The sequence below is a fragment of the Maniola jurtina genome, chromosome 8 (genome assembly GCF_905333055.1).
Source record: "Maniola jurtina chromosome 8, ilManJurt1.1, whole genome shotgun sequence".
NCBI lineage: Eukaryota > Metazoa > Arthropoda > Insecta > Lepidoptera > Nymphalidae > Maniola > Maniola jurtina.
The window spans coordinates 7,241,373-7,267,389 of NC_060036.1; the positions used below are offsets into that span (position 1 = coordinate 7,241,373).

General features: G+C 36.2%; 1 protein-coding gene across 1 annotated transcript in view; it reads right to left on the reverse strand.

Moving 5' to 3' along the window:
• Positions 1-551: 551 nt before the first annotated feature.
• The window catches only part of LOC123867622 (ras-related and estrogen-regulated growth inhibitor-like protein), a 38,814-nt gene continuing 13,348 nt past the window's right edge, over positions 552-26,017 (reverse strand). The window contains exons 3-8 of the mRNA XM_045909731.1: positions 25,724-25,800; positions 23,198-23,379; positions 22,494-22,680; positions 20,875-22,097; positions 8,764-8,776; positions 552-563 (exon numbers count right to left, since the gene is read on the reverse strand). Coding sequence (XP_045765687.1) covers positions 22,029-22,097; positions 22,494-22,680; positions 23,198-23,379; positions 25,724-25,800 — 515 coding nt within the window. The 3' untranslated portion in view covers positions 552-563; positions 8,764-8,776; positions 20,875-22,028. The remainder of the gene's footprint in view (positions 564-8,763; positions 8,777-20,874; positions 22,098-22,493; positions 22,681-23,197; positions 23,380-25,723; positions 25,801-26,017) is intronic.

A 26,017-nucleotide genomic window follows, 5' to 3' on the forward strand; every position in this document is an offset into this window, starting at 1 on the left:
TCAATCAGTGATGTACATTGTACATACGTCACTGGAATTACCATAATAATATTTAAAAGCCATCATTCACTAATGAGTAACATTCTTTACATCTCTACAACCTTGAGGTGTTGAGGTGCGTTGCACAAGACTATTTGTAGCCTGTGTAAGTACATTTTGCGAAAAGCATGTTATGTTTTCACTTACAAATAAGACCTTGACCAATCAATGGCCCATTAGACCTTTCTGGGCGCCAGGCGAAGCTCCGGTTTATGATAACTAAGTAAGTACATGACGATAAGTGTACCAGCAATACATTTCTAGGACAGCTAATAACCACACCTTCGTTGTATTTTATAGGTAAGTTAGAACATAAATCCCTTTAAATCGTGTTAATTTTCCCATAAAAGTGCATTACCAATTGAGTAAAAACCGTGTCACGTGAAATAAAATAAGAATTTTATCCAAAAGATACCTACCTATTACTGCCGCTAGAAATAATAAACAGATAGGCACTGATTTGCAAAACGATTAATTTAAAAACTTAAGAACACGACTGTCCTGCCAAAAAATTAAAAAAAAAGCTTTTATAAATGGAGCCATATTAAATTATAGCCAGTTTCACTCTTTTTAAGGATACACTTTATAAGGATTCTAACAATACCATAAAATACATGCAAATCTCTTCGAGCAGTTAGAAGTTTTGGTGGGACAAAGAAATTCACCAACATTCAATATCACGTTTATTAGGTTATATTCTTATATGGTGTATCTATCTATTCATTAGAAGAAAGCTGGTGATAGTTGAAGCAACTTTTTACGTTATCTTATTAACATAAAACTATGTTCTGCACTGGCATACCTAGCTGTTTATACCGTTTTATTTTTAGCATATTTTTTTTTTTGCCTAAGTATAATTATTTCTTCCTAAATAAAAAATAAAACTTGGTCTAACTAAAATACCTACTGGATGGAACTGGGATAACCTGTGGTCTAAAATTCTTCTCAGCTTAGTGGTACATGAATACGCTCATTCACAAGGTAGGTATATTACTTAATAGAGATTAACAAGTCCATAGCCAAAACACATAATTACGTTTTACAGGATACAATAAAAATAGCTATGATCCAATTCAGAACCCAAACATTGTTTTGTTTGAGCAATAAGCGACAATAGCGAACGCTAAACTTAAAATAAAGTCTAAAGTATAGTTTAAAAAAAATATGAAAACACGACTGCCCTGGCATATTGAATTTTTTTCAAAAAAAAATTATAACAGTCATTTGGGTTGATGTAAGTTTTCTAACGATACCTACCCCATACATCCAAATTTTAGGCATTTAGAAGATTTAGAAGAAACAATAGTCCTTTTTTTATTTAAAGATTTACTAGCGATTTAACATAAACTTAATAACTATAATAAATACATTGTATTTTTCATCATGCTCAACTATGTTAAATCATTTAAAAGTAAACACTGCATACAAAATCAAATTTTTTAAAATATATAGGTACTGTTACTGTTTCGTGGACAGTCGAGCAAAACGTAAACAAAAAAAAAATGTTGTATTAAACTAACAACGGGATATCTACCTAAGTATGTTTCACCAAAAAATAATATACCATGATTAAAATAACAGGTGTTTATAAGTTTATGTAAAATCGATGCTTATCCCGATATATCGATAACCGGTAGCCGCGGGACAGCTCGTAAATACGAGAACGATCCCGATTAAGATCCCATATCGTTGAGAAATTCGATACGAACCATTGAAATTTCCTGTTCCTGTACACATTGTAGGTAGGCATCTATATCCATACTACCATGTTTATATTGCATTATAATCACACTAATATTATAAAGGCGAAAGTTTGTATGTGTGTGTGTGTGTGTGTGTGTGTGTGTGTGTGTGTGTATGTTTGTTACTCCTTCACGCAAAAACTACTGGACGGATTTGGCTGAAATTTGGAATGCAGATAGATAATATCCTGGATTAGCACATAGGCTACTTTTTATCCCGGAAAATCAAAGAGTTCCCACGGGATTTCAAAAACCTAAATCCACGCGGCCGAAGTCGCGGGCATCGGCTAGTATTATTATAAATGCGAAAGTGTTTCTGTCTGTCTGCTCGCTTTACGTGGCCCATGCTTTTGACTCATTTTGGTACCTACAAGACTTACTTTAAAAGTAAGCAGACAGACACACTTTCGCATTTATAATATTTTCAAGTACATATAAGTACCTATAGGTACAGTGTTAGGTGATATCTATTGCGTACCTCCGATTGAATAAAGTAATTGAATTTATAAAGGAATTTCCAATTATTTCAACTGTCTTATAATTAAAAATGTAAAAGATGGTTTGTTATCTTAATTTTATCTTCCAAATGTCGTCGTCTTATGCGTAATTAAATTATAATATTTTTATAATATTTTCAATAATATCGTATAATTTGCATAATCCTTTGGATGTTTGTTTTGATATTGCCTGTCACTTTTGCGATAGTGATCGCATAAAATATTATTTATTATTAAATGAAAACTGTTAGGTAAAACCTACTCTTACATTATGAAGAAAATGTGATTTTAACGAACTAAAGGCACTCTAAGGCCACGATATCAAGAAGGATGCCGGTTCAACCCTTGCCGGTTCCTGCTTGATTTGGTTAACGCCAAGTAAGAGGCGCGGCACGGGCTTCATAGGTTCACAGACCAGGCTGACTGACATGATCCATCAACGCACAGCTCAAACTACTGGATGGACCGGTACAAATGTTTGCACGCAGGTAGCTATTATGACGTATAGATCCGCTAAGAAAGGATTTTTCATAGTTCAGCCCCCAAGGGGATAAAATAGTGATTTGAAATTTGTCAGTAAGTCACGGAAATAAGCTAGTATATAAAAATAACTGTCTGACTGATCTATCAACACACAGCTCAGACTATTAAACGAAAAATTGAAATTTTGCATGCATAAATATTCACTAAGAAAGGATCTTTGAAAATTCGAAAAGTTAGACGCGTCGTAGATCCCCCGACCTACGACGATATATAGAAAAGAAATCCAACTCTTCTGTCTGGTGAATACCATTCCATACTTTGTCTAATATTATAAATGCGAAAGTGTGTCTGTCTGTCTGTCTATCTGTCTGTCTGTGTGTCTGTCTGCTACGTTTTCACGGCCCAGCCGCTGAACCGATGTTGATGAAATTTGGCACAGATATGGGCTACATCCCGGGGAAGGACATAGGCTACTTTTTATCCCGGAAAATCAAAAAGTTCCTGCGGGATTTTAAAAAACCGAAATCCACGCGGGCGAAGCCGCGGGCATCCTCTAGTACCGCATGATATCGTCACATGATAAATAGAATAATAATTATAATTATTGTATTACCTACGATGATTACAATTTACATCGGCTGCAGCAAGAGTTATGAAATCAGCCTGCAGGGTTGTGTACGCGAGACAGTCAAGAAACCGTTGGCGATATTTGACAAACTAATACTACTAACTGGCAGACAATTACTGCCTTCATCCGCTCTCGATTGAGAGCACTACACTGTTCAAAATCTAGGCACCTACTACCTCCGCTACCTAGTAAACTACACCATTGCAGGGATCGTACTGTACACCTTTTTGGGGCCACACTGTAGAAACCTAAGGGAAACTCATACCTAAGGGAAAATCCTTTTAGCAGATTTTGAGATTCTCGCCTTATTACCTTAGTTAGATACCGCAGGTAGGTATACTAGACAGTATAATAGATGTAAAAATTTATCTTCAAAACATTATAATGAAGACTTGCTCTGAATGACTGATTGATATTTCAGTGCATAGCCCAAACTTACAAAGACGTTATCTTCATTCACCCTTATGGGAAGTATAAAATAGGGGATGAAAAATGTATACCTTAAATGTCCGTCATTTTTCAAGGTATTTTAATGAAAATTGATATTTGAGCTTTCCATCAAAATTAAAGAAATTCGGGTTTCAGGATTTCTGGAAGTTCGCCGATTGTAATAACTTCTACTCGAGTGCAGCCGGGGTAGATCAACTAGTACAATATAATCAAGAAACGGCAGGATTACTTTTTACCAGGATAGATCTTCACACCTTTGAAAATGGAGGATTATTTAACTGCTCATAATTTGGCCGTGACTGTGGACTATAAATAACGTTGTAATTACAGAGCCACTAACGCGGATATCTTCATTACATCTGGATATACCTATTGAACTTAATTACGGAATGCAGCTAAAGACATTCAAATATTAATTTGCTTTACGATTGCGCTACGCAAGAAAATTTGAAATCTTACTTTAAAATATTATGTGGGGACTTCTTTCACAGTGCTCCCTGTGGAAAAGGATAGTATTAGGTTTAGACCTGTCAATTTAGAAATTGTGTACAAAAAAGAACTAACCACACAGCCACTCTACATACATAATAGGATTAGGTAGGTAAGTGTATTCGCTTTAAGACCGTGTAATATTTTTTTTATATATGTAATAGTGTTTAAATATTTTTATAGTGCTTCACGTGGAATGCCTAACATAAAATATTATGTTGAACAACATTCCACCATCTTGTAGGTAATGAGCGGATGTCGAGGATCGATAGCGAAATTGTGAGCATATTTTATAATTTTACTTTTAGTCGACCATAAATGAGCTTTGTAACGTAACAACAAGGTACTTTTTAAGCATCCAGAGTATATAAGGAGAAGTTATAAGGCACAAATTCGCATCAAAATAAAGTCCTATAAACTATGAAATAGAAGCTGAATTTACATCTTCTTCATGAGAGACGTGCAATAAATATAGGTAATAGAAGTTGGCGCCAGCCATTTCATACACGCACACGAACACGATAGGATCTCAAGTGTAGTCAACGGACTGTGGCTATTTTAAATTACACTTAATAATAATCCTCTAATCCTATTTGATACAATAAATTGGACTTCATGTCTTAATCCATCTTTTTAAATAGCATCAGTCTGACAATTATACTGATCCCGTGAATTAAACTTGTGGCTAGTGGCGATTCGTTAAGAGGAGTTTATTATTGAAATAGTCCAAACAAAGTCGTAGTGTAGTCCTTATTTGAATAGTTAACCAATCAAACTCAATGAAATTTGAGTTTATTATTCAAATAATAAACTCCTCAAATATTATTTGAATAATAAACTCCTTGACAATTCAATGCGCTCCAAACAAACGTACTTTCGCTGAGCTCATCTGAATAGTTAACCAATAAACTCAATGAAATTTTGTAGATCTACAAAATTCCAGAGATGGGCTTCATATAGTTCACAAACCATATAATAAAAAAAACTGCCAAAACGTCAAAATTTCTCAGTTAAAAGCTTACTTTAAACCTCAAGGAGGAATAAGAGTGCCTTTCCTTGTCATGCAAACAAAGTCGTATCCTTTGCCTCGAGCTACGTGCTCCAAATAAATGCTAATTCTCAAGAAAGTCTGTGTTGCGTCAACATTATTTTCTCTCTCCTATACACATATACATAGCACATATCTATCCTTATAATAAAACTGACTAGACGATTCTTATCTTATCATCTTCTTAAATATATTTTGGAAATTATAATCGTACGAAGTATTTTTATCGATATAGAGCCCAAAACAGTATTTTTATTAATCTGCCTGTCTGTCTGTGCACGCATTACGCAGAACTACTGAACGGATTTGAACGTATACTTATAGCTAATATACTTCATCAAATCTTAACGGATTTTGCCAATTCTTTTGTTATAAAGACTGTTTAAGTACAGTATTAAATAAAAGTGAAGAGATGATTAATAGTTTTGGAGCTGGAGAACGGGTAACAGCAAATCGATGGCGATCAGTGTAATAGGTAGCTTAGTGAAAAGTAAACATTTAACATATAACATCACACATTTTCATCCCATCATCACATCATGATTAGTAACAGGTTCCTTTTCGGTTTAAAAAAATGTTGGTATCTATCTTTATTATTATTTAGATCAAACCAGTTTATAATATGTTAGGTATTAAAATATTAGTCACATCTGTAGATTAATAGGTCAACCGTGTGCCCACCTGGGTAAAGTCAGGTTGGGTCAACTAGTGTTAGAATATTTAATATACCTACATAATAATAAAGAAATGAAAGTTTTGACAAATTAGAACATAGATTTTATGGCCTTTTTTCCTTTTCGATATAAGCTCTAACGATAAATTTATTCCTAGCAACAACGTAGGTGTTGCGTAGGTGGATATTGGATATCTCATTACATTATACATTAAGAAAATCTTGTTCAATATGTAAACGTAACCTAGGTGCTTACCCACTGGAGTGTCCGTGGTTAATGCACTTATTTATAAAACAAACTGTACTTTACTTGTAATTTAAAAAAAATAACTAGGAATTAGATAAAATAACGAACAAAATCATTAGGTATTTGAAACTAGAGGATGCCCGCGTGGATTTCGGTTTTTTAAAAATCCCGTGGGAGCTTTTTGACTTTCCGGGATAAAAAGTAGCCTACCCGGCTACTACCCTAAAAGTAGTACCCGGGGTGCAAGCTATCTCTGTACCAAATTCCTTTAAGATCGGTTAAGCGGATGGACCCTCAAAAGCTAGCAGACTGACAGACGTCTGTCTGTCTTTCTTATACTTTTGTATATTAGTATGGATTTTAGTTTACGTGCCTGTTTTAAATGCTTCTTTTATTATTGTAAACCTTTTCAGTTTACTTTGCAGATTGCACGGCCTTGTTTGGCAATACAAAATATAATCAATATGGAGAGATTTAACCATGTGCTATAAATATGCATGCGCGTAAGTGGTTAAAAGATTGTCCATAACTTTAGCTATATAAGAATTTGTAATATCATGTTTTTGAACAAATAAATACTTGAATACTCAAATATATTTTTTTAATTGATAGCGGAAAAACATATTTATATGATAAATAAAAAAAGTTTCATATTTTAAATGATTGAAGAAATGTAATAATTTTATTTGGATTTTGAATAATTCAAATCATATACATAATAACTCATTACCAAGACTCATTAAGTTCTCAATTACTTCGAATGAATTTAAAATGGTTTCACCTTTGGCTTGCTTTTATTCCAATGGTAGAGCAAATACAAACCAGGGCGCTCGTAGGGACATGTTTGCTCGAACTTATTATGATATAAGCATACTCCGAAAAGCTAATATTATTATGAGTCATTACTTGAAATTATTAGTATAGATTCCGTAATCAAAATGGTATTTAGATTCTGACAAATTGAATCACAAAGCAATTTGCTGTAACTAAAACCATTTAATTTTATGAACCGGACTGCCATAACAAGTCAGTGAGCCTATTTAAGGTAAGTAAAATCAAAGTCTGCTTAGAGTTTGAATGCTAATATTTATTGCTGAAAAAAGTTGTACGTACGCTTACCTACCTTATATTGCAAGCTTTAAACTTTCAAGTTTTACATTGTTCCTTATCAGAAATTCAGTGGAATATTTTAATGGAAAATGCACGTCACCAAACTGAGATCCCTTTTATCTCCTTCTCTAATATAATTTATTGTAAAATGAACAATAGAAAAGAGCAACCGTCAAGTTTCTTGCTGGTTCTTCTCGGTAGGAACGGCATTCCGAACCAGTGGTAAATTATTTGAAGATTCAAAAGCACTTGTAAAAGTTTATTTAAATAAAATATAGTAAGTAAATACCTACAGAATGCAGTAGTTATTTTAACTTTTTTCTTGGTGAATTTCAATGCAGTGTAACCATTTTACGTTCACATATTTTAGTCAATAGAATCTAATTCGTGATCCATAGAAAGCCCGGAATAAATTAATATGTAATTAAGAACACAAAGGCTGAGGCTATAAAATAGTAAAAACTTTTTATTTTTCATAAAAAAAAATTATCTTTTTATTTTAATATGTATATTAGTAAGTCATTAATGATACTTAAAATATTTATATGGTAATATATGAGACTCTTAAGAGAAATTATAAAAGAAATCGCGCATGTCGAACAACGGTGTCGACGTGAAATTGTTTGGCACTCGAGTTCATATTTTATCACTATCGAATGCAGATCCGGTTTATCTCATTTCATACTTTTCAATGCTTGCGATGAATTTATTGCTTCCTCTTTATAATGAATGGTCCGTGAGAATCGGTGAATCTAACTTCACTTTTAAAGTTATCTTAACCTTCGTCGTAACATTTGTGATGACAAAAGGAAAGGTCACAGGTATATTTCAAACTTTCTCAGTCTCTTACGATAATAATTCATGAATCATGATTTTTCGGAGGCCCTAGTTGAAGAAATTTAAATTAAATTGGGAAGGAAAACATTGTGAGAAAACCTGCATGACTGAGAGTTTTCCATAATGTTCTCGGAGCCGTGTAAAGTCTACCAATCTGCACTTGGGCAGCGTGTTGGACTATGGTCAAAACTCTTCTCGTACTAAGTACCCTGTGCTCAATAGTGGGCCGGTAATGGGTTGATGATGATGATGTGCGTAGTATGGACAGAAAAGGGGCGAAAAAGTTTTCTTTTCCTTTCTCGTTCATCCTAAAAGACAGATTTACGCACAGTTAACGTTAACTCTAAAAGTTACAATAGAACCTCTGATCTACTAAGGTACGTGTCGTCGTTGTTCGTTGTTTAAATTGATAGATGTCCACAGCTGGGCATAGACCCAGAACACGCTTTTGCGCCGCTAATAATAATAATTTGCCAATAGCTCCTATAGGCATTAGCTTGAGATCAACTGAACCAACTACTCTACTTATATACCTTACCTATCTACAAAGAGTATCGTGTGGCCTAGTTGCGACAACTTATAAACCAATCGGGCAACGGTAACCCAAGTTGGTAACTGGGTGGGTGACAGGCTTCGAAGGTTTGACTTTACGTTTCCTCTGTGCTTCGGGGAGTGCATTAAGCTGTCGGTCCCAGTTATTATCACTAACCTGATGATGACTGTACCTAAGGTCTTAGATACCCAAGAGCCCATAAGTCAAAATTTCATTATCTTAGTCGAATTGTAGCACCGCAATATTATCCTCATAAAATTCCTACCATTATCTGATCAATGGAAAGAGGGCATGATCCTCAGCAATGAGGAATAGGTATGTACGACGTACAGAGAAAGAGAGAGAGAGAGATCTACAATAGGTATTTATACCATTTTTATTATAATTAATAAATTATTTTAATAAACATAAAACGATGACGTTGAACTCTTTTGAATGAAAATTTAGAATAGAATGTAGATTTTTATTTTATATCATATTTTTCTTTTTATGTTTTTCTAGAATAGTTCCACGACTAAAAAGTGAAAAAAATACGGAGTTTTGTGAATAAGAGATTTTCTTTCATAGGTTTGCTCCTTAGGATCCAAGAAAAGGCTTAAAAAGTGTTTATCAAGATTTTTGATGTAAATTTTGGGGAAGTTTGGTATCATTGAATTCATTTAAGGAATTATTTTACTAGTTTTTTTCTGAATAATGCCTATATAAATGAATTCAGCAACCCTGTTTTTTTTTCGAAAATGATACTTACCAGTAATTAATATTATAAATTCGTAAATGTGTCTGTCTGTCAATTTTTTTTATAGCTTGTATCCTGGACGCAGATAAACCTACTAAGTACTAGGGTATTTTTATCCCGGAAAATCAAAGCCTCCCACGGGATTTTTGAAAACCTTAATCCACGCGACCGAAGTCGCAGGCATTAACTCGTTTACTATAATTTATTACAGACTGTCATCTTTGTAACGACTCCGTAATAAAAAGTAACATAAGCTCAATCATTACGGTGCTGCCGGTCACTCGCGTAGTTCTCAGCGTAACAAACGTGACATGTTTTATGCAACATTTGGTTTACAAATACAAATTAGCCATTTAGCGTTATCTTCGGACCAGCTTTAAATGATGGACACATGCGATTTGTAATTACAGATGTAGAGCTTATACGCTCACTGGATATGTCGGTGCCAGTAATTAAGACGATATCTTAAAATAAATATTTTATTGATGACAAGTAAAATGCTGCCTACATAACATAACAAAATAGTATATATAGTAGTAGAAGAATTCCAGTATGTCAACTACTTTTATCGTTTATTTCGATAAGAAATCAAAAATTAAGAAACGAGCAGAGTACGTGTAAGCATAGTGCAAAGCACTACAGATAGAAAACAATGAAGCTTATATTATTATTTTCTTACAATTGATAAGACATTAATATTGAGACATGTAATAAACATATTAAAGTACAAAAACTTGAAACTGGTGGCTTGAAAAATGTCTTTAAAATAACTTTAAACCAGTTCCGCTAGTATCTACGTCCGAAAAATGAATTACGTCGAAATTACAGTTCATAAATATTTGCCAGACAATCTTTGGTGTGTATCGTGTAATGATCGCTTTGTTCTTATCGTTTCTAGGTTCTATATCTCGGCAGTATATTTCACTTTCTCCGATGAGTCTGCCCACAACTTCTCATTCGTCAACGATTAGACAGGTGATCTCTGATTATCTACATTAAGCTCCATTAGTGTTTAACTCGATACAGTTCGGCCTACCGGTTTCCAGTTATACAATTGGATTGCAGGACTAGGAAATTTGAATATTATGAAACTCGTGATTTACGAGATAATTTCGACATTTGTTTCTACCCTACTATGGCAAAGCCAAAAGGAAAGGTTATGATTTTAGCTGTATGTGTATTTGTTTGTACCACCGTAGTGCCTAAACTCTGAGCCGATTTAAATGAGTGAGATGTTAATCAATTCATTATTATAATCCGGGTGACATAGGTAACATTTTATACTAACGAATTTAATATATTTAACGGATGATCCATCCAAAAAAGTAGGGGGAGTCTCTGAAATTTTGTTTTTGCTATCGTAGTTATCGTATGATTTGGTGTACTCAATACATCCCATGTCATCCTCGTAGTCAGGGTAGCGACTAAAGAAATTAGCCGCCAGAAAATCCGGCTATACACCGCACACGCTGCAGGCAGCTAAATGACCTATGGAGGCCAAAATATGCGAAAATTTTAGTTTATTTTTTTTTATTAATTTTGCCAAAAATAACGTAATAACAAACGTTGATTTGCGCTGTTAAAAGTTAAAACATCATTCATCGACTCAATCTTGAGTATGTTTTACCCGTAAATGTGATTGGAACAGCTTGCGCCAACGCTCGACTTAAAGTGCATGCGTTTGCTATCGATTGATGAAAATAATCTTCTGTAAATAGCTAGACTACGCTTTACATAACTGAGCACAAGTTGCAAGTTACGGACAAGGTAGGCGCAAGGGCACGTTGCGGTTAACATGGCTATCGGATTCAAGCATTTGACCACACGATCATATTATGTTATAGAATATTGTGAGTTCGTTAGTGTGCCCTTCAAGAATGTTATATTTTATATACTTACATGTGGGTTTATTGTTTAATAATAAGTTAGTATCATCTTTCTATTTTTCCAGGGCTATGTCGTGAGTTTCCCTGAAAGAGAAAGATTAATTTTTGAGGAGTAGGTGAACAAAACAGTGTTATTTACGAAATGCACAGTACACGAAAAAACTGAATGAAAGCTGTTAAAACTTTATTATAAGTGTACCGTTCTGATCGAAATCAAAAACTTTAGAATAAGTTTTAGGCCGTTTAGCTCGTTTGAAATTTGAATTCATTCAGGGACCGAAATTCTCTTCAATCGCTCAACTCAATTTCAGTAAGTATAGATTCTCAACTCAAATCGAGACTTTGAACTTAATTTCAGTAAATTTTTATTATATAACCTATTTTGCTTGGTAATGAATTCAGATTCGTATTCAGGGATATAAAAACGCCCGGATTAAAAAAAATTATCAGAAGTGCTGTAAATTAAACCATATTGTTCGTTAGTTCCCTCATTTGAAATGAAACGATCCACTGAAGAAGGAATGTAAATGACCACATGTCAACATGTGTTGACAGCGCGCAGCGGTTAGGTCACACATGTAGCAAGCAGAAGCGATGCTGCCTAGAGAAGGGCTGGAAAGTTCTACCGCGTAAGTACGTTTAACTCTAAGCGCCTTCCAGCACTATGGGCCGACGATTTTACAAGGATGTTGGCATGGCAGTAGCTGCATGAGGATGACTCATTACTGAAAACCAAGAGACTTAGATCTAGCAGTTTTACAGGTTTTCTACAAATTCATTATTGAGGTAGGTGTTGAGATGTGGTGTTGGCGACGCATGCTCAACATATCATGGACTGAACATCAAACCAACGTCTCAATACTTAATAAACTTAAGATAAAGATGAGGCTAGCTAACATCTGTCTGCGGAGGACTCTTGAGTACTTCGGTCACATCGCAAGGAAGAACGCCAGCAATATTGAAAAACTCATGGTCACTGGTAAGATCGAAGGAAAGAGACCCCGCGGACGTAGCCCGAGACGTTGGTCAGACCAAATAAAAGAAGCGGTCAACACACCCATCTGTGATGCAATCCATGCGGCAAAAAACAGAGTGCAATGGAAGAACATCGTAGCAAGGATTGCGTCAAAGGGGAGCCACGATCCTCAAAATTGAGGAAGCGACGCAGGAAGAAGGTATTTGAGATGATAGTTTATTTTTAACCCGGCAGTAGCAGGAAGAGAAAGTAGATATCAGCAGCCCAATGTGTTTATCGTTTAAAATTATCGTGTAAAACTTGTCTATTCCTATCAAGTGCAATTTGTACTAAGCGTTGGCGATGATCATATCGAGCCATTGAACTTTATTAAAACAAGCACGCTGGAACTGCGATTGACGACCTGTTTTTGAAGCAACTTGATTTTCGCCATTTTGGCGCTGACAGCAACAGTGAAGTCATGTGAGCATACTGGAACAAGTGCTAGGGGTGAGATGTCTGTAAACATAGTGTCAACACGAACAGCATTTGACACAAAGTGTCAATTTTAAATGCCCGGTATGTTCTCGGTGGGAAGCTTCGAATAGGCACAAAAGTAACTGTCATTGTGTATGGCAGACCTCTTCCAGCGTACTTGTATAAACAATAAGTTCATTTCCGCGTATCAAGCACATCATATTCATTAAACTTGACATCTATGGACCACAAAACACCTTAAGCTATACGGAAGATAACAAATCTGTTTGGATTAGAACCGTACAAGTTGAAATTCGTAGAACAAACGACGGTTTCTTAATTTAGTTATAAGACGTCACAAAGTATTACTAAACATTGCATTAGCTGACCATTATAATTCCTTGCTGTCTCCGTTCATGCACGAGTTTCCAAGACGAGACGAACATGAGCAATTAGACGACACTGGCAATCATTGATCTAAGCGAGAGATGAAAGTGACTGATAGAAGGCAATATCAGATCCATCGTGAACGCGCCATGAACGCCAAGATGTATCTACATGTCATAAGTCCTGTCACTGCATGCACGCATCACATCTCTGCTGCCATTCCTTACAATATTGTGAGAACGTTTCGTAAAGCCTAATGCACATACCAACCTAATATATTATTATTATTCAGAGTTGAGATTTACTTTTTTACTGAAAACGATACAATACAATTTTAATCTAGCCTTATCTAATTACTGTATAAATCAGGCCCGCGCGAGAGTGCCAAGAATAAAGATACCTACAGGTTATCCTATACCTCAAGGTATTATATACCTATAGGTTAGAGCCTCGATAGCTCAACGGTTGAGGAGCGGGCTGAATTCCGAAAGGTCGGCGGTTCAAACCCTACCCGTTACACTATTGTCGTACCCACTCCTGTCACAAGCTTTACGCTTAATCGGAGGGGAATGGGAGTATCTGCCATGGCTAATATTCTTTGTCAAAAAAAAGGTTGAATTTCTGGACAGCGTTTGCCTGAAAATGCACCTTTGCTTAAAAAATGAGCAAACGCATCTGTCAACAGATGAGACAGTTGTTGGTAAAGCTTTATTTTCTAAATACCAGCTTTACTGATATCGCGATAGATTCCAAATACTTTTTAATATAGTTACGTAAAAACTAAATAATCCTGAAATCAAATGTTCAATTTTTTTCCAGCACAATAACCCGAATATAATAACAGTTAATAAGTAGGTATAAGACTTTTCCCTTTCCTTCGTTATTCATAAAATACCAAAAATATTGAACTGATTTATGATCTTTTTGTAAAGTACATAATTTGTGAAAATAAATATAGCCATACATAGCCATACCTACTAAGTACATATCTGTAAAATAAATAAGTATATATTACAATAATATTTTCGTACTTATATCCTTAAAATTTGTTAAAGAGATCGGATTTCATCACGAGACTTGTTTTGATAAACCTGTTTAAATATAAAAGATATTTTGAAATTGTCTACGGCAGCCTTAGCAAAATGAATACAGAATAAGAGATTAAACATCAGTTTATATCACTATATCTTTATCTCTGATTGCCAATAGATCTTTTAAACGTGATCAATCCATACAATAGTTCGATAAAACTTGTCTGATTACGCGCTAAATGCTTTCACTGACCAATCAATTGTGATTCATTGCATTCTATACTTGACACTAAATTCGCAAATATACCACAAAAGGTCAGACTTTTAATCTACTGATTGAGTTAGTGAAATTTGGCTATAATAAAATAACGCTTTCTTTGTCGAAATGATGTTCTACATCATTAGACTTTGATATAAAATATATCTAATACTTCTCACTCTGAGAAGAGACCCGTGCCCAGTAGTGGGCCGGCAACGGGTTGATCACGCATATCTAACACTTACTCAATAAATCGTCTTTTGTTTTCATAATAGCAGTGCCTACATCAAAAAATTTAATAACTTTTTCGATACTTTTCAGCAGAGACAAAAACATAACTTTTATAGCATGTCGCAATTGAAATAATAACTTCTTCTGAACGTTTCATTCAAAAGAAGTTATGCTGATACTTAATTTCAATTTCTCCTGAAAAGTGTTGAATTTGAGTTGGTAGGTACCAATTTCACTTGAGGCACTGATAGGTATTTAGATTCAAAACTTACATAGGTATTATGAACGATTTAATTAATGAATTTACTATTACATTATGAAGGTTTAACGTATAGTTAACACACCACAGTAGGTACTATTTCACTAAAACTACTTTAAAGACCTCAATTATAGAGGAAAAACCTTCCTAACGTACATTATCTCCTCCAACATCTCCTTTGCAATACAGTTTATATATTGTTTTTGCAGTACAATTTGTATTACCTCTATCGATGTCAAGCGCCATGTATATAAAAGTAAGAAACTAGATTTATTTTCTCTTCCTGAGCACCATTTCACGGCTTGACATAAGAACGAGCGGAACGCTGGCGCCACTAACGCGATCAGGGAATTGGATTTATTAGTTACTTACATCTTATCGGTTGATACACCTGTATCCTATTAAAGAAGCCTACACAAACTCCGATTTGTCAGACTGCCTGCCTTATAGATAATCTCGTTTGAACAAAAAACGGACGCCGCCAACACTTCTTTAATCTTTTTAAATAAATCGGATCTAAAGTATTAATTGGTCGCCATAGTTTGTTATCTTCATCTTTATAGACGCTCTAGCTTATGCCCGCAACTTCATCCCTTAAGAGGGCTCTCTCCGTCACTCGTTTTATACCATTTCATACAATCGTAGTTCCAATTTCATTTGAATACTAAGCAACCAAAGTCCATGAAATTTTGCAGACATATTCTAGAAACTAATATCTATGTCTGTGGTTTTCCAGATTTCTGTTAAAATATTCGGTTTCAAAGTTACGCGGTCTTAAAATTTTCATACAAATCTTTGAGCCCCTGTAATTTTAAAACTACATATTTTTAGAAAAATCTAAAACACCACAGACACAGATATTAGTTTCTAGAATATGTCTGCAAAATTTCATGGACTTTGGTTGCTTAATATTCAAATGAAATTGGAACTACGATTGTATGAAATGGTATAAAACGAGTGACGGAGAGAGCCCTGTTAAGGGTTTAGATTTTCTGAGATCCTTTCTTAGCGGATGTCTATATCATAATAGCTATCTGCATGCCAAATTTCAGCCCAATCCATCCGGTAGTTTGAGCTGTGTGTTGATAGATCAGACCGTTTTCCGGTTATAGATTTCGGTTAGATTTATTGCGACCTGACAGGTCGTAAGGTCTGTATGCACTTTAACATCATCCACCGACTAGACTCTGGACCATTTATATGGAACATTACGTAATTGCTGCACTCGCCAATTAGTTATTGCTCTCATGCTGCCATTCATTCAAAAAGACCCAGTTTATTTATAAACGTGCTCTTGGACTTGTTACTGTTTTTACAAATTGCCGGGCGCTAAACAGTAAAAACCAATCAAACAATTTCCGCTTCGATGATCTAATAAAGTTTAATATTTAAGTTAACTGTACACAAACGGTGCCAAAGAGACTCTATAACTAAGCCTCAGAGGCCGTCCATCCGTCTGTATGTCATGCTGGCGGGGTGTACCTCATGAACCTGAGTTGAAATACACTTTGTTATCTATTCCTTATGCCGCTATAACAGCAAATATTGAATAAAAAAACCCAGATGGCGAAAAGTAAAACGGTCGCCATGCAAATTAAAGGAATTTTAAAGTACATATTGTTATAACTTGTGCGATGGTACGGAACCTTTTCTGTGCGAGTTCGACTCTCACTTGACCGGTTTGTACAAATTGCCGGTAGCCAAACACTAATCGAATAACTTCCGCCTCGGCGATCTAATAAAGTATCATATTTTTTAATAATTATCCCATTCATTGCAAAATTTCTCTGATACGCCTTAAATTTGCACCTGTCTCCAGCTTTCACATGTAGTAAACTAGTGCCGTCACATGCTGTTTATTGTGGGACGTTATCTGCGGATCGGCTATCGAGTGGGTGTGGGTGCTCGGAGCTTTGCGTACGAGGCCCGGACATTGAAACATTTGCCTTACAGCTATTATTGGAATCAATATTTGTACATTTCGTTTCTAATCTAGTCATCTTATAAAACCGGCACTAGAGTGACCGCGACAAACCAGGAATGAAAGGCGTGCTAAATGATCAAATTGATGGCACATCAAGTGATAGCTGCAATGCGCTCTCCAAACAAGACTAGAGATTAATTCCAGTGAGGAATTTATTTAAGAAAACAAACGTTTCCTAATTTGTCAAAGCGCCATCGTCAGACTTCTTGCAGTACCTACCGAATTTTCTATCTGCTGAAGTATTGAAGAGGAGTAGTTTTAGGTATAGCTGTAGTTCATCATGATCCCATCACCGGCCTATTACCTCAATACTGGTCTCTCAGAATGAGAAGGAGATTCATAGTTCACCTCGTTAGCCCAGTGCAGATTCACCGACTTCACACACCTTTGAGAGCATTATGGAAAACTCTCAGGTATGCCTAGGTTTCCTCACGATGTTTTCCTTAGTCATGGCTTAGTAAAGCTAGTTACGGTCTGGAAAACCATCATTCTTATCACTCCGGGATTAAAAAATATACTACAGGTATCCTTTCCTTCTCTATGCTAAATACACGTTTTAATCGGTTGCTTGCACTTCTATACAAAACTATTATAGAGCAGTGTTTTTAACCCCCGACCCAAAAAGTGGGGTGTTATAAGTTTGACGTCTGTATCTGTGTACGAGTATCTGAGTATCTGTCTGTGGCATTGTAGCTCCTAAACTAATGAACCGATTTTAATTTAGTTTTTTTGTTTGAAAGGTGGCTTGATCTAGTGTTCTTAGCTATAATTCAAGAAAATCGGTTCAGCCGTTTAAAAGTTATCAGCTCTTTTCTAGTTACTGTAACCTTCACTTGTCAAGGGTGCTATAAATTTTTAATTTATACTTGTAGACATGTCTTTTTTGGTCATGCACTATCAAAAATCTTTTTGAAGATAAAAATAATGCAGGTGCCACACTAGACTCGTTAAAGAATAATGCCAATATAATAATAAAATATAAATAAATACACTTATGGTACGGCTCCACTACCGGGATTCGGCAAATGATTGGAGTCCGAGCTTTAAATTAACAAGCCACACTATTAATTAGGGACACGGCGAATTTTCAGTGTTTGGCGAATTTTTAATTACATAAATAAGTTTGGCAAATGTAAGTCGGTGGGCAGACGCGACAATCTTTGACAGCGGTTAATTCTCCGTGTGATGGCCTTGGGTAGGTACTTAGTTATATGCCGGAAATACAAAGAATTACTTAACGCGTGATTGTTAAAAAGCCTATATTCGCGCCTTACCACAAGGCCGCACAAATCACAATTTACGATATCACGAATCATTTACCGGATCCCAAATAGTAGAGTCGAACCATTAGTCACCTCACGATCAAAAGGCGTTTAGACCTTAGATCCTATCTGCTTAGACTCATTATATCCCAGTTTAGCCGTTTTGTGATATGCTGAAACCTGTAGAAACCTTCATTTATCAAGGTTTGGAAGTATTGCACAGTTTTATTGTCTACTTGCCTTGTTAGTGTCCGTTTTGAAAGATGTATTGGGCAGTAACTGGGGCGAAGTACCCACGCTTGGGGCGCTAATCTCGAGGGCGCTGTGGGTCAACAGTTCCTATCGTATTTCACGTTAACGATACCAAATACATAGTTGTCTGATTTTCGTCTTTGTTTAGTACGAAATCGTTAGTTTTGCAAATTGCAACTGTACTTGTTGAAATAGCTTTGGAAAGCGTAACTTAAGTAAGTGAATACGCCCTGCTTATAAGTTAAAAAAAAACGTGGCACGTGATGTAGGTATGTTAGTTTTTAATACAGACTTTGCTCAAAAAGTGGCGTATTGCAGGGACGTATAGCGTTCGGGATGTGGGCTATTGCATACTCGTGCTTTTTCTTTACCTTTCCCGCACTCGTGCTTTTTCTTTCCCAACTGTCAAAATATTAAAAAGAAAAACCAACCATGAAGTTTTTACTAAAAAAATTCATTGAAGTTTTTATGATTCATGCAAATACGTATTTCTAATAAGAAGCTACTAATTTGTTTCAATATCAGATTTAATGATTTGCTTGAATGAGTTTGGTTAGGTTTCATTTCATTTCATCTCATTAAATTTCATTTTCATTTCATATCAATAAAAAACTTCTACTGAAGACTTGGCTATATGGGCATAGTTCCCTTTGCCTACCAGAATGGGTGAAGAAAAAAAAACTCTGCTTATATTCTACGGTTGGCGCCATTTTTCAGAAATTTTCTTTGCGAGTTTAGTTGTTGGTTGCCTAAAATGAGTAATTTCGACCCTAGTTTTTTATATCTATCAACAATAAAGTTGTTTTAAATTAAATTAAATTAAGTTAGTTGAGTTTATTGTGTTTTTATTATTTTATTAAATTGCTTCATTTTTTCGCAACTGTATTAAAAATAGTCGTTCAGTACACGTGCGGAACCGTCATTGCAACTCGTTCCGACTGTCAACCCTCGCCTTCAGCTACGCCTCGGCTCGGGTAGACATTTGTCGGAACTCTTTGCAATGACAGCCTTTCCGCACTTGTTATGAAATATACTATTGCCGTATGGAGTTGGAGATGGCAAATAACAGCGTTTGGCCATCCAAAGATGGGTAGTCAGTACTCAGTACTATAGGCCCGGTTGCGTATTTACCTGTCCGTGCGTAATAGGAGGCAGTACTACCTTGAAACTTGCACGGGTTTGTTACGCTAACTCCCTTTCCAAACCCGTGCTCAATTTAACGCACGCGTCCTTCAACCGCGCAAGGGTTTTTTTTTTTTTTTTCCAGTGTGTGATCTGCGATCAGTCGACAGACTATAAGCAGATTTGCTATGGTCGGTTATGACTTTTGCAGAACTTAGGACCAGTGTCCTTAGATCTGCACACTATCCAGCACATTAGCCCGCTTCAGACGCTTTATCCGTTCCACTGTTAGCAGGCTATGTGCCAGTTGATTAGGGTGCCTCAACAAGCGATCCCGATATTTTGTATTATACTTATTGATTTCCTCAATTACTGTTGGTATTTCCAGATATTCGCAAGGGTTTGCAACGCAAACTGTTCTTCCAAAAGAGTTCAAGTCGATGCATGGGATCCCTTAACTTAAGTTAGGTCATATATTATGGATTACCCACTAAACCTAAGTGCGCTAGGGGCACATGAATATCTATTTTCTAACCTAACCTAAATTGAGTTATTGGCAAATATAGTATTGATTTCTTACATTTGGTACACAATTAGAGGACTAGGTTCCATGCATCACCTTGAACGTGTTCGGAAGAGCAGTTTGCGTTGCAAACCCGTGCGCGATTGGAAGACGCGTGTTTTAAATTAAACACGGGTTCGGAATGGGAGCTACCGTACAAACCCGTAGGTCTGTACGTGTTTCAAGGCAGTACTGCTTCGTATTGTACACGGAAACGTAAATACGAGGTCCGGTTTCAATCATAGTGGTGATTCCTGGATAAGTTTAGAAGACCAATCAGATTTCATTTATAAATGATGTCATACCTAATTGGAAATCTGGCATAAAAATAATAAAACAGTATAATATTTTAATAAAGAATTTTTATTTAACTTCAGTGTATATTTTATAACTAAAAGTACCTACTTACATAAAAGAATATTTACAAGTTACTTATAATCTACAACAAGCTTACAAAAGCTTTCATTAATGTGTAATGCGAGGTTTCTTTAAATATAATAATATTTACAATAATTTGCAAAACTAGGTAGTTAGGTACCTACTATTTACATTTTATAAACCTAATTTAGTTATATTTACTTTAGTTTTCCTTAACTGACTTAAAAGATAAACAAATCGCATCAAAACCTCTGAGAAACGCGTAAGAGACTTAAGTTTTTCACTCATACTCGTAACATTATTTCATTGTTACAATGTCTGTAACTCAGATTGAAGTTATCATTAAAATCATTTGAGCATTTAAAGCCAATCATACAAATTATTTTTAAATAAACTCAAATTAAGTATGTCACAAAGCCATAATCTCATAATATGTGTGTAGGTGGGACTTGCCTACCGGGTGCCTATTTATATCTCGAGTTTAATACGGATATAAAACTTCACCACACTATTATTTCAAGCCTGTCTTGAGCACAGAAATAAACGTAAGCTACTAATTAAAACACCATAACTTTCCAAAATTGTAACAAAAAATTATTACTTAAGTAAAAAAAAATTCGAATATTCTTTACCGCCTCTAGCAAAGGCCTCTATAACCCTAGCAACCACACCCCCTCGCTACGCCACTGTATATTATTTTATCTTTAAAAATAATCTCCCCTTATTTATTTATGGTAGAGACTTTATAACGTTTTAAGATGAGTCAGTCTACGCTTAAGAACGTTAAATAATACAGAACATAGCAATCAGTATACTAGATATTTAAATAGTATACTAATTTATAATACCCTCAGTCAGCTGTAAAGTTGTAAGTACCAGTTATTGTAAAATCAGCAAAGCGCGGGCGCGGTGGCGGACGCGGCAATAGGGATGATGACTACTAGTCAAATCAGCGACTTTTTATCAAACGTCAAAACTTTCGCTTAGTAAGGGAGCTTGTATGAAATTCACAGATGTGACGTCATACACATTTGACGTAATTTGACGTACTTTTTTAGTTAAATCGATAATTTAAAATGGTTAGCAAACTTAAAACTATAGCATTGAATGTGGATTTTGGGAGGCAATCTATTTAAGAATTACTAAGAAATAATTTATTTTTGACATAGGTATCATCCCCATTATCGTAGAACCCCACTTTTAGAAATCATAGAAGACCCCATAGAAATCATTACTCACGTGCCCTAAGCCCACCAGATACTTTTAGCATCGGGCTTGTTCTTACATTATTTTGGTATCACGCCGGCTACCACGCCACGCCCGCCTATTAACCTAAACACAAACTAATGATATTGGACCCAAAATAAAACAACTATTATGTACATTGTACAGCTTAAATTACCTATTTAAACTAAACAGTCTATGAGAGTAAATCTTGACAATAAATAAACTTAAATACTAAGCGACGGTCGTTTCTTTCGCACACTTTTACTATTTTTTCCGAATATCGTTCCGATTACCTGCAAAGAAAACAATTATTAATTTTTTAAATAAAAATGTGACAAATTAAAAAAAGTACGTCTCAAGAACCTTATTCATCAGGATCAATCAATCCATTGTCAGCCCATCTACTGAGATCGGGTATTCTCTTAGAATTTAAAGGGAGAAAGAAAAACCTTATTAAAATAAATACTATATGTACCTATATTCTACTCGTACGTACTAAAACACGTTGAAACAATAAAATTACTAGCATTATTTTTGCGTTGTTATTGTTTTTACTTAAAAAATAATTTGAAAACACGTTGCCTGCGACTTTCTGTATCTACTAAAGTACGGAGCCAAATCAAAACATATTTTGTCCTCTTCTCAGGTTAGTTTACTTTAACACTACGGTCTTACTGAAGTTGGCGTACCTTGGAAACAGAGTAGGCGGCGAGCTTTCGTCTGGGCGCGGGTAGTAGTAAAGCTAAAGAACGCGCTTCACGCAGCAATGCGTGGAAGGCGAGTGCGGCGCCCGCGGACGACTCCGCCGCTGACACCTCGTAGAACTGACAGCCGAACCGCAGCGACAACTCCTGTCCCTCCTCTGCATGGACCTCCCTAAACAACAGAAGTTTACTTCAGTCAAAACATCCCCAAACTATGCAAAAATGTGTAGTTTAAAATATTTTGTTAGTCAGTAACACCGACATGGAACTTGGAAAGATTTTGAAGCTCACCACATTATTACCCCAAGATGGCCCTTACCATAATGTAATTAAGAGATAGCGGTCATGAGTCATGACTCACTGCAATGAGGAATACGAGTTACGATGCAAGGAGAGATAGAGAGCACCGAAACGAATTTATGACACTTCTCAAAAGAACTAAATCGATTATCGATCCATCGAGGTTGACCCACTCCGATTAATGATTAATTATTTCATGATTATAAATACTCAAAGTGCAGCGGCTGCGATAGTTTATTGCAGCGATTACGCGCAACAGCAGCTGTAGGTACGGCACAGCACGTCACATTAAACATGGTGTAGGATTTGTGGTATCATCATAATCACTCCATCTTATTACAACTTTTCTGCTATCGCGCGTCGCATTTGTAAGCCTTCAGTATATTTACCTGGCGTGTTCGAGGTCTCGTTTGTTGCCCAGGAGAGTGATCGCGGCGCAGCTGGGCAGGCGCGTCTGCGCCAGCAGCGAGAGCAGCTCGGCCGCCGCCAGGAAGGAGCGGCGCTCGCACACGGAGTACACCACCGCGAACGCGTCGCCCCAGCGCACGTGCTCGCCCAGGCATCCACGCATCTAAACAAACATTTTAATTATTAAAACTAGCTGATGCCGTCTTCGAACTTCCTTTCATGACACCCCATAGCACTCCATGTAACTATTGCAAACACCTGAAAAAATCCGTTTATCTTTGAGCTTCATTATCATTATCGTCATATCCATCATATAGGTACCATTAAGCCAAGAGTGAATAGGCATCCTCCAGGTATGCGTGTTCCGTCTTAGGATGTAACATCACCAACCCACTACTGAGTACCAGTCCCTCCAGTCTCCTCTTAGAAGAACTTAGTCATGTCCATCACGCTGGCCAAGTGAGGTGCTAGAAGACTGCACACACCTTTGAGAACATTATGAATAAGTCTCAGGTTTACAGGTTCCCTTACGGTTTTCCTTCACCGCTAAGCATGTGACATATTGTGACATTGATGCTTAAAAGGCAATTAACTCCGAAAAGTTAAAGGTACCTACGCCCGGGATCGAACACTCGACCTCCTGAATAGGAGGCCGAAGTCTTCACCACTAGACTACTATCACTACCTCTTAGCGTTTCCTAAACCCTAAAAAACAAAAGCAATGCGCTCGCTTTTATTTTTTAAATGCTATGTTGTTATCAATGCTGTGCACAAGAGAGGTTTCTTATTTCCAGTCACGGAAAAAATTCAACATGGTAGGCCAAGATGTTTCTTTAATTTACAAATAATAGGTAAGTACCTAATAAAAATTTACGTAACACAATGTGTAGCGTAGGTACTACCTACGAACAATAATTTAAACATTCCATGTTCCGAAATCTAATGCATCATACAATTACTTACAACTCGCCTTATAATAAATTTAGTGTAATTAAAGCGTACGCAGTAGATCAGGCGGCGGCGCCGCGAGCTAATAGAGCAAGAGATGACTATTATTTTAAAGGTCGAATACAAATACAAGTATTATTAGGTCCGACCTGGGTTTTTATTCTAAGGGTCCGACCACTTCTATAAACACTCGTTTTCACAAACGTTACTATGAGGTCTCATAGTGCGCTCGAACGCACAGTGTAGGTTCCACCAATCAGATTACTGTATCACGTCAATTTACAATGATCTGATTGGTGGAACCCACACTATGCGTTCGAGCACACTATGAGACCTCATAGTAATGATTGTGAATACATACAGCCGTAAAGACTAGTGAGTAGTGTCGCTTCGCTACACACCTGCGTAAAATATTACGTCGCCGAATGTTTGGTGGATGAATTTGCGGTCGTAGTATTCAGTTGGCATGACATACCTTTTGTAAAAAAAGCGCGCCGAGAAGTATCTGCACAACAGAACTTTTATCGTAGCGCCTTTTTTAGCGCGCTCCATACTGGTACATGGCGACAATGTACCGATATCTATTGCTTGTTGGTCCTTTCACGCTTGCCATGCAAAATACATTGAATACATTCTGGCAGACACTATCGCCCAACGGAAGGTAGTTACGGCACTTCGCTGAACGCGTCGTATTCAGTAAATAGGTAACATATCACTGTCATAGGTAACTTTCAACACTTTCTTTCTTTAGTTTCATACTAGTTACTAAATATGAAAAAATCAAAACGAAGTTCAACCTTTTACTTTGCTGGTCTAAGAGTAAATAAACATTATCAATTTCTTCCAGAGTAGCAGAAAACACCACTGTCTCTTGGAGTACAAACTGTCAGATTACCATCTTCATTGTTTGCCGTTTAATTAACTTTGTCCCATCTATCTCTTGATTATGCACTTCCTATTCGCGCGAATAATCTCTGCCTTAACGATATAAGGTATAGCACGGACCACAATGTAGGTAGGTACCTACTGGTTTAATTACACCATCACATTCTTCAGCTAAATATAGATTCAACGCGCAGCTACAAGCTATTTAAATACTTATAAATTCAAGTCCTGCTCTTAAAGCGTGAAAGTTACGAAAGTTGCAAAGTTGGCGAGATGAATAATTTTATCACTTTGTTAATTTTGAAAGGTCTACGAATTTATGATTTTAACGGTGGATGTTCTTTTAATATGGTCCTTATATACAACAAAAATTTTCACATTGCTTATCCGTATATACCTAGCACGAGTTGATACGTCCCGACTTTGCAAGGGGAGCTTACCTATCCCATAGGCAAATAGGAATATATTATATGAAAATCCTAACCTAATTCTAACCTCCCTAGCGAAATATTCTAAATGATAATGAAACTCGTATTGAATCGCCCCGAGAACAATAAAAAAAAATCTAATTGCATTTTTAAAACAATATACGTTTCACGTATTCGTTTATATTTTTATTATACTTACTTAACTAGCATTTTTGCACTAGGTAGGTATAGTTCAAACTAACTTACCGCACAATTTGAGGTGTCCAATATTTCGACCTCTGAAACCGCGCCGTCGAACGCCACTCTATGTGTGTACAGGAAATCTGTAAATAAGTTTTTAATTTAATACACTAGTTACATACATTCATTCATTCAACAAAAAAAAAGTCATTCATTAATCAATCTCATACACATGTTCCAATAATTATGTTACTACTAGCTTATACCCGCGTCTCCGTCCGCGTGGACTACACAAATTTCAAACCCCTATTAAAATAGGGGGGGGGGGGGGGGGTGAAGTAAACTTCACTAGGGATTGAC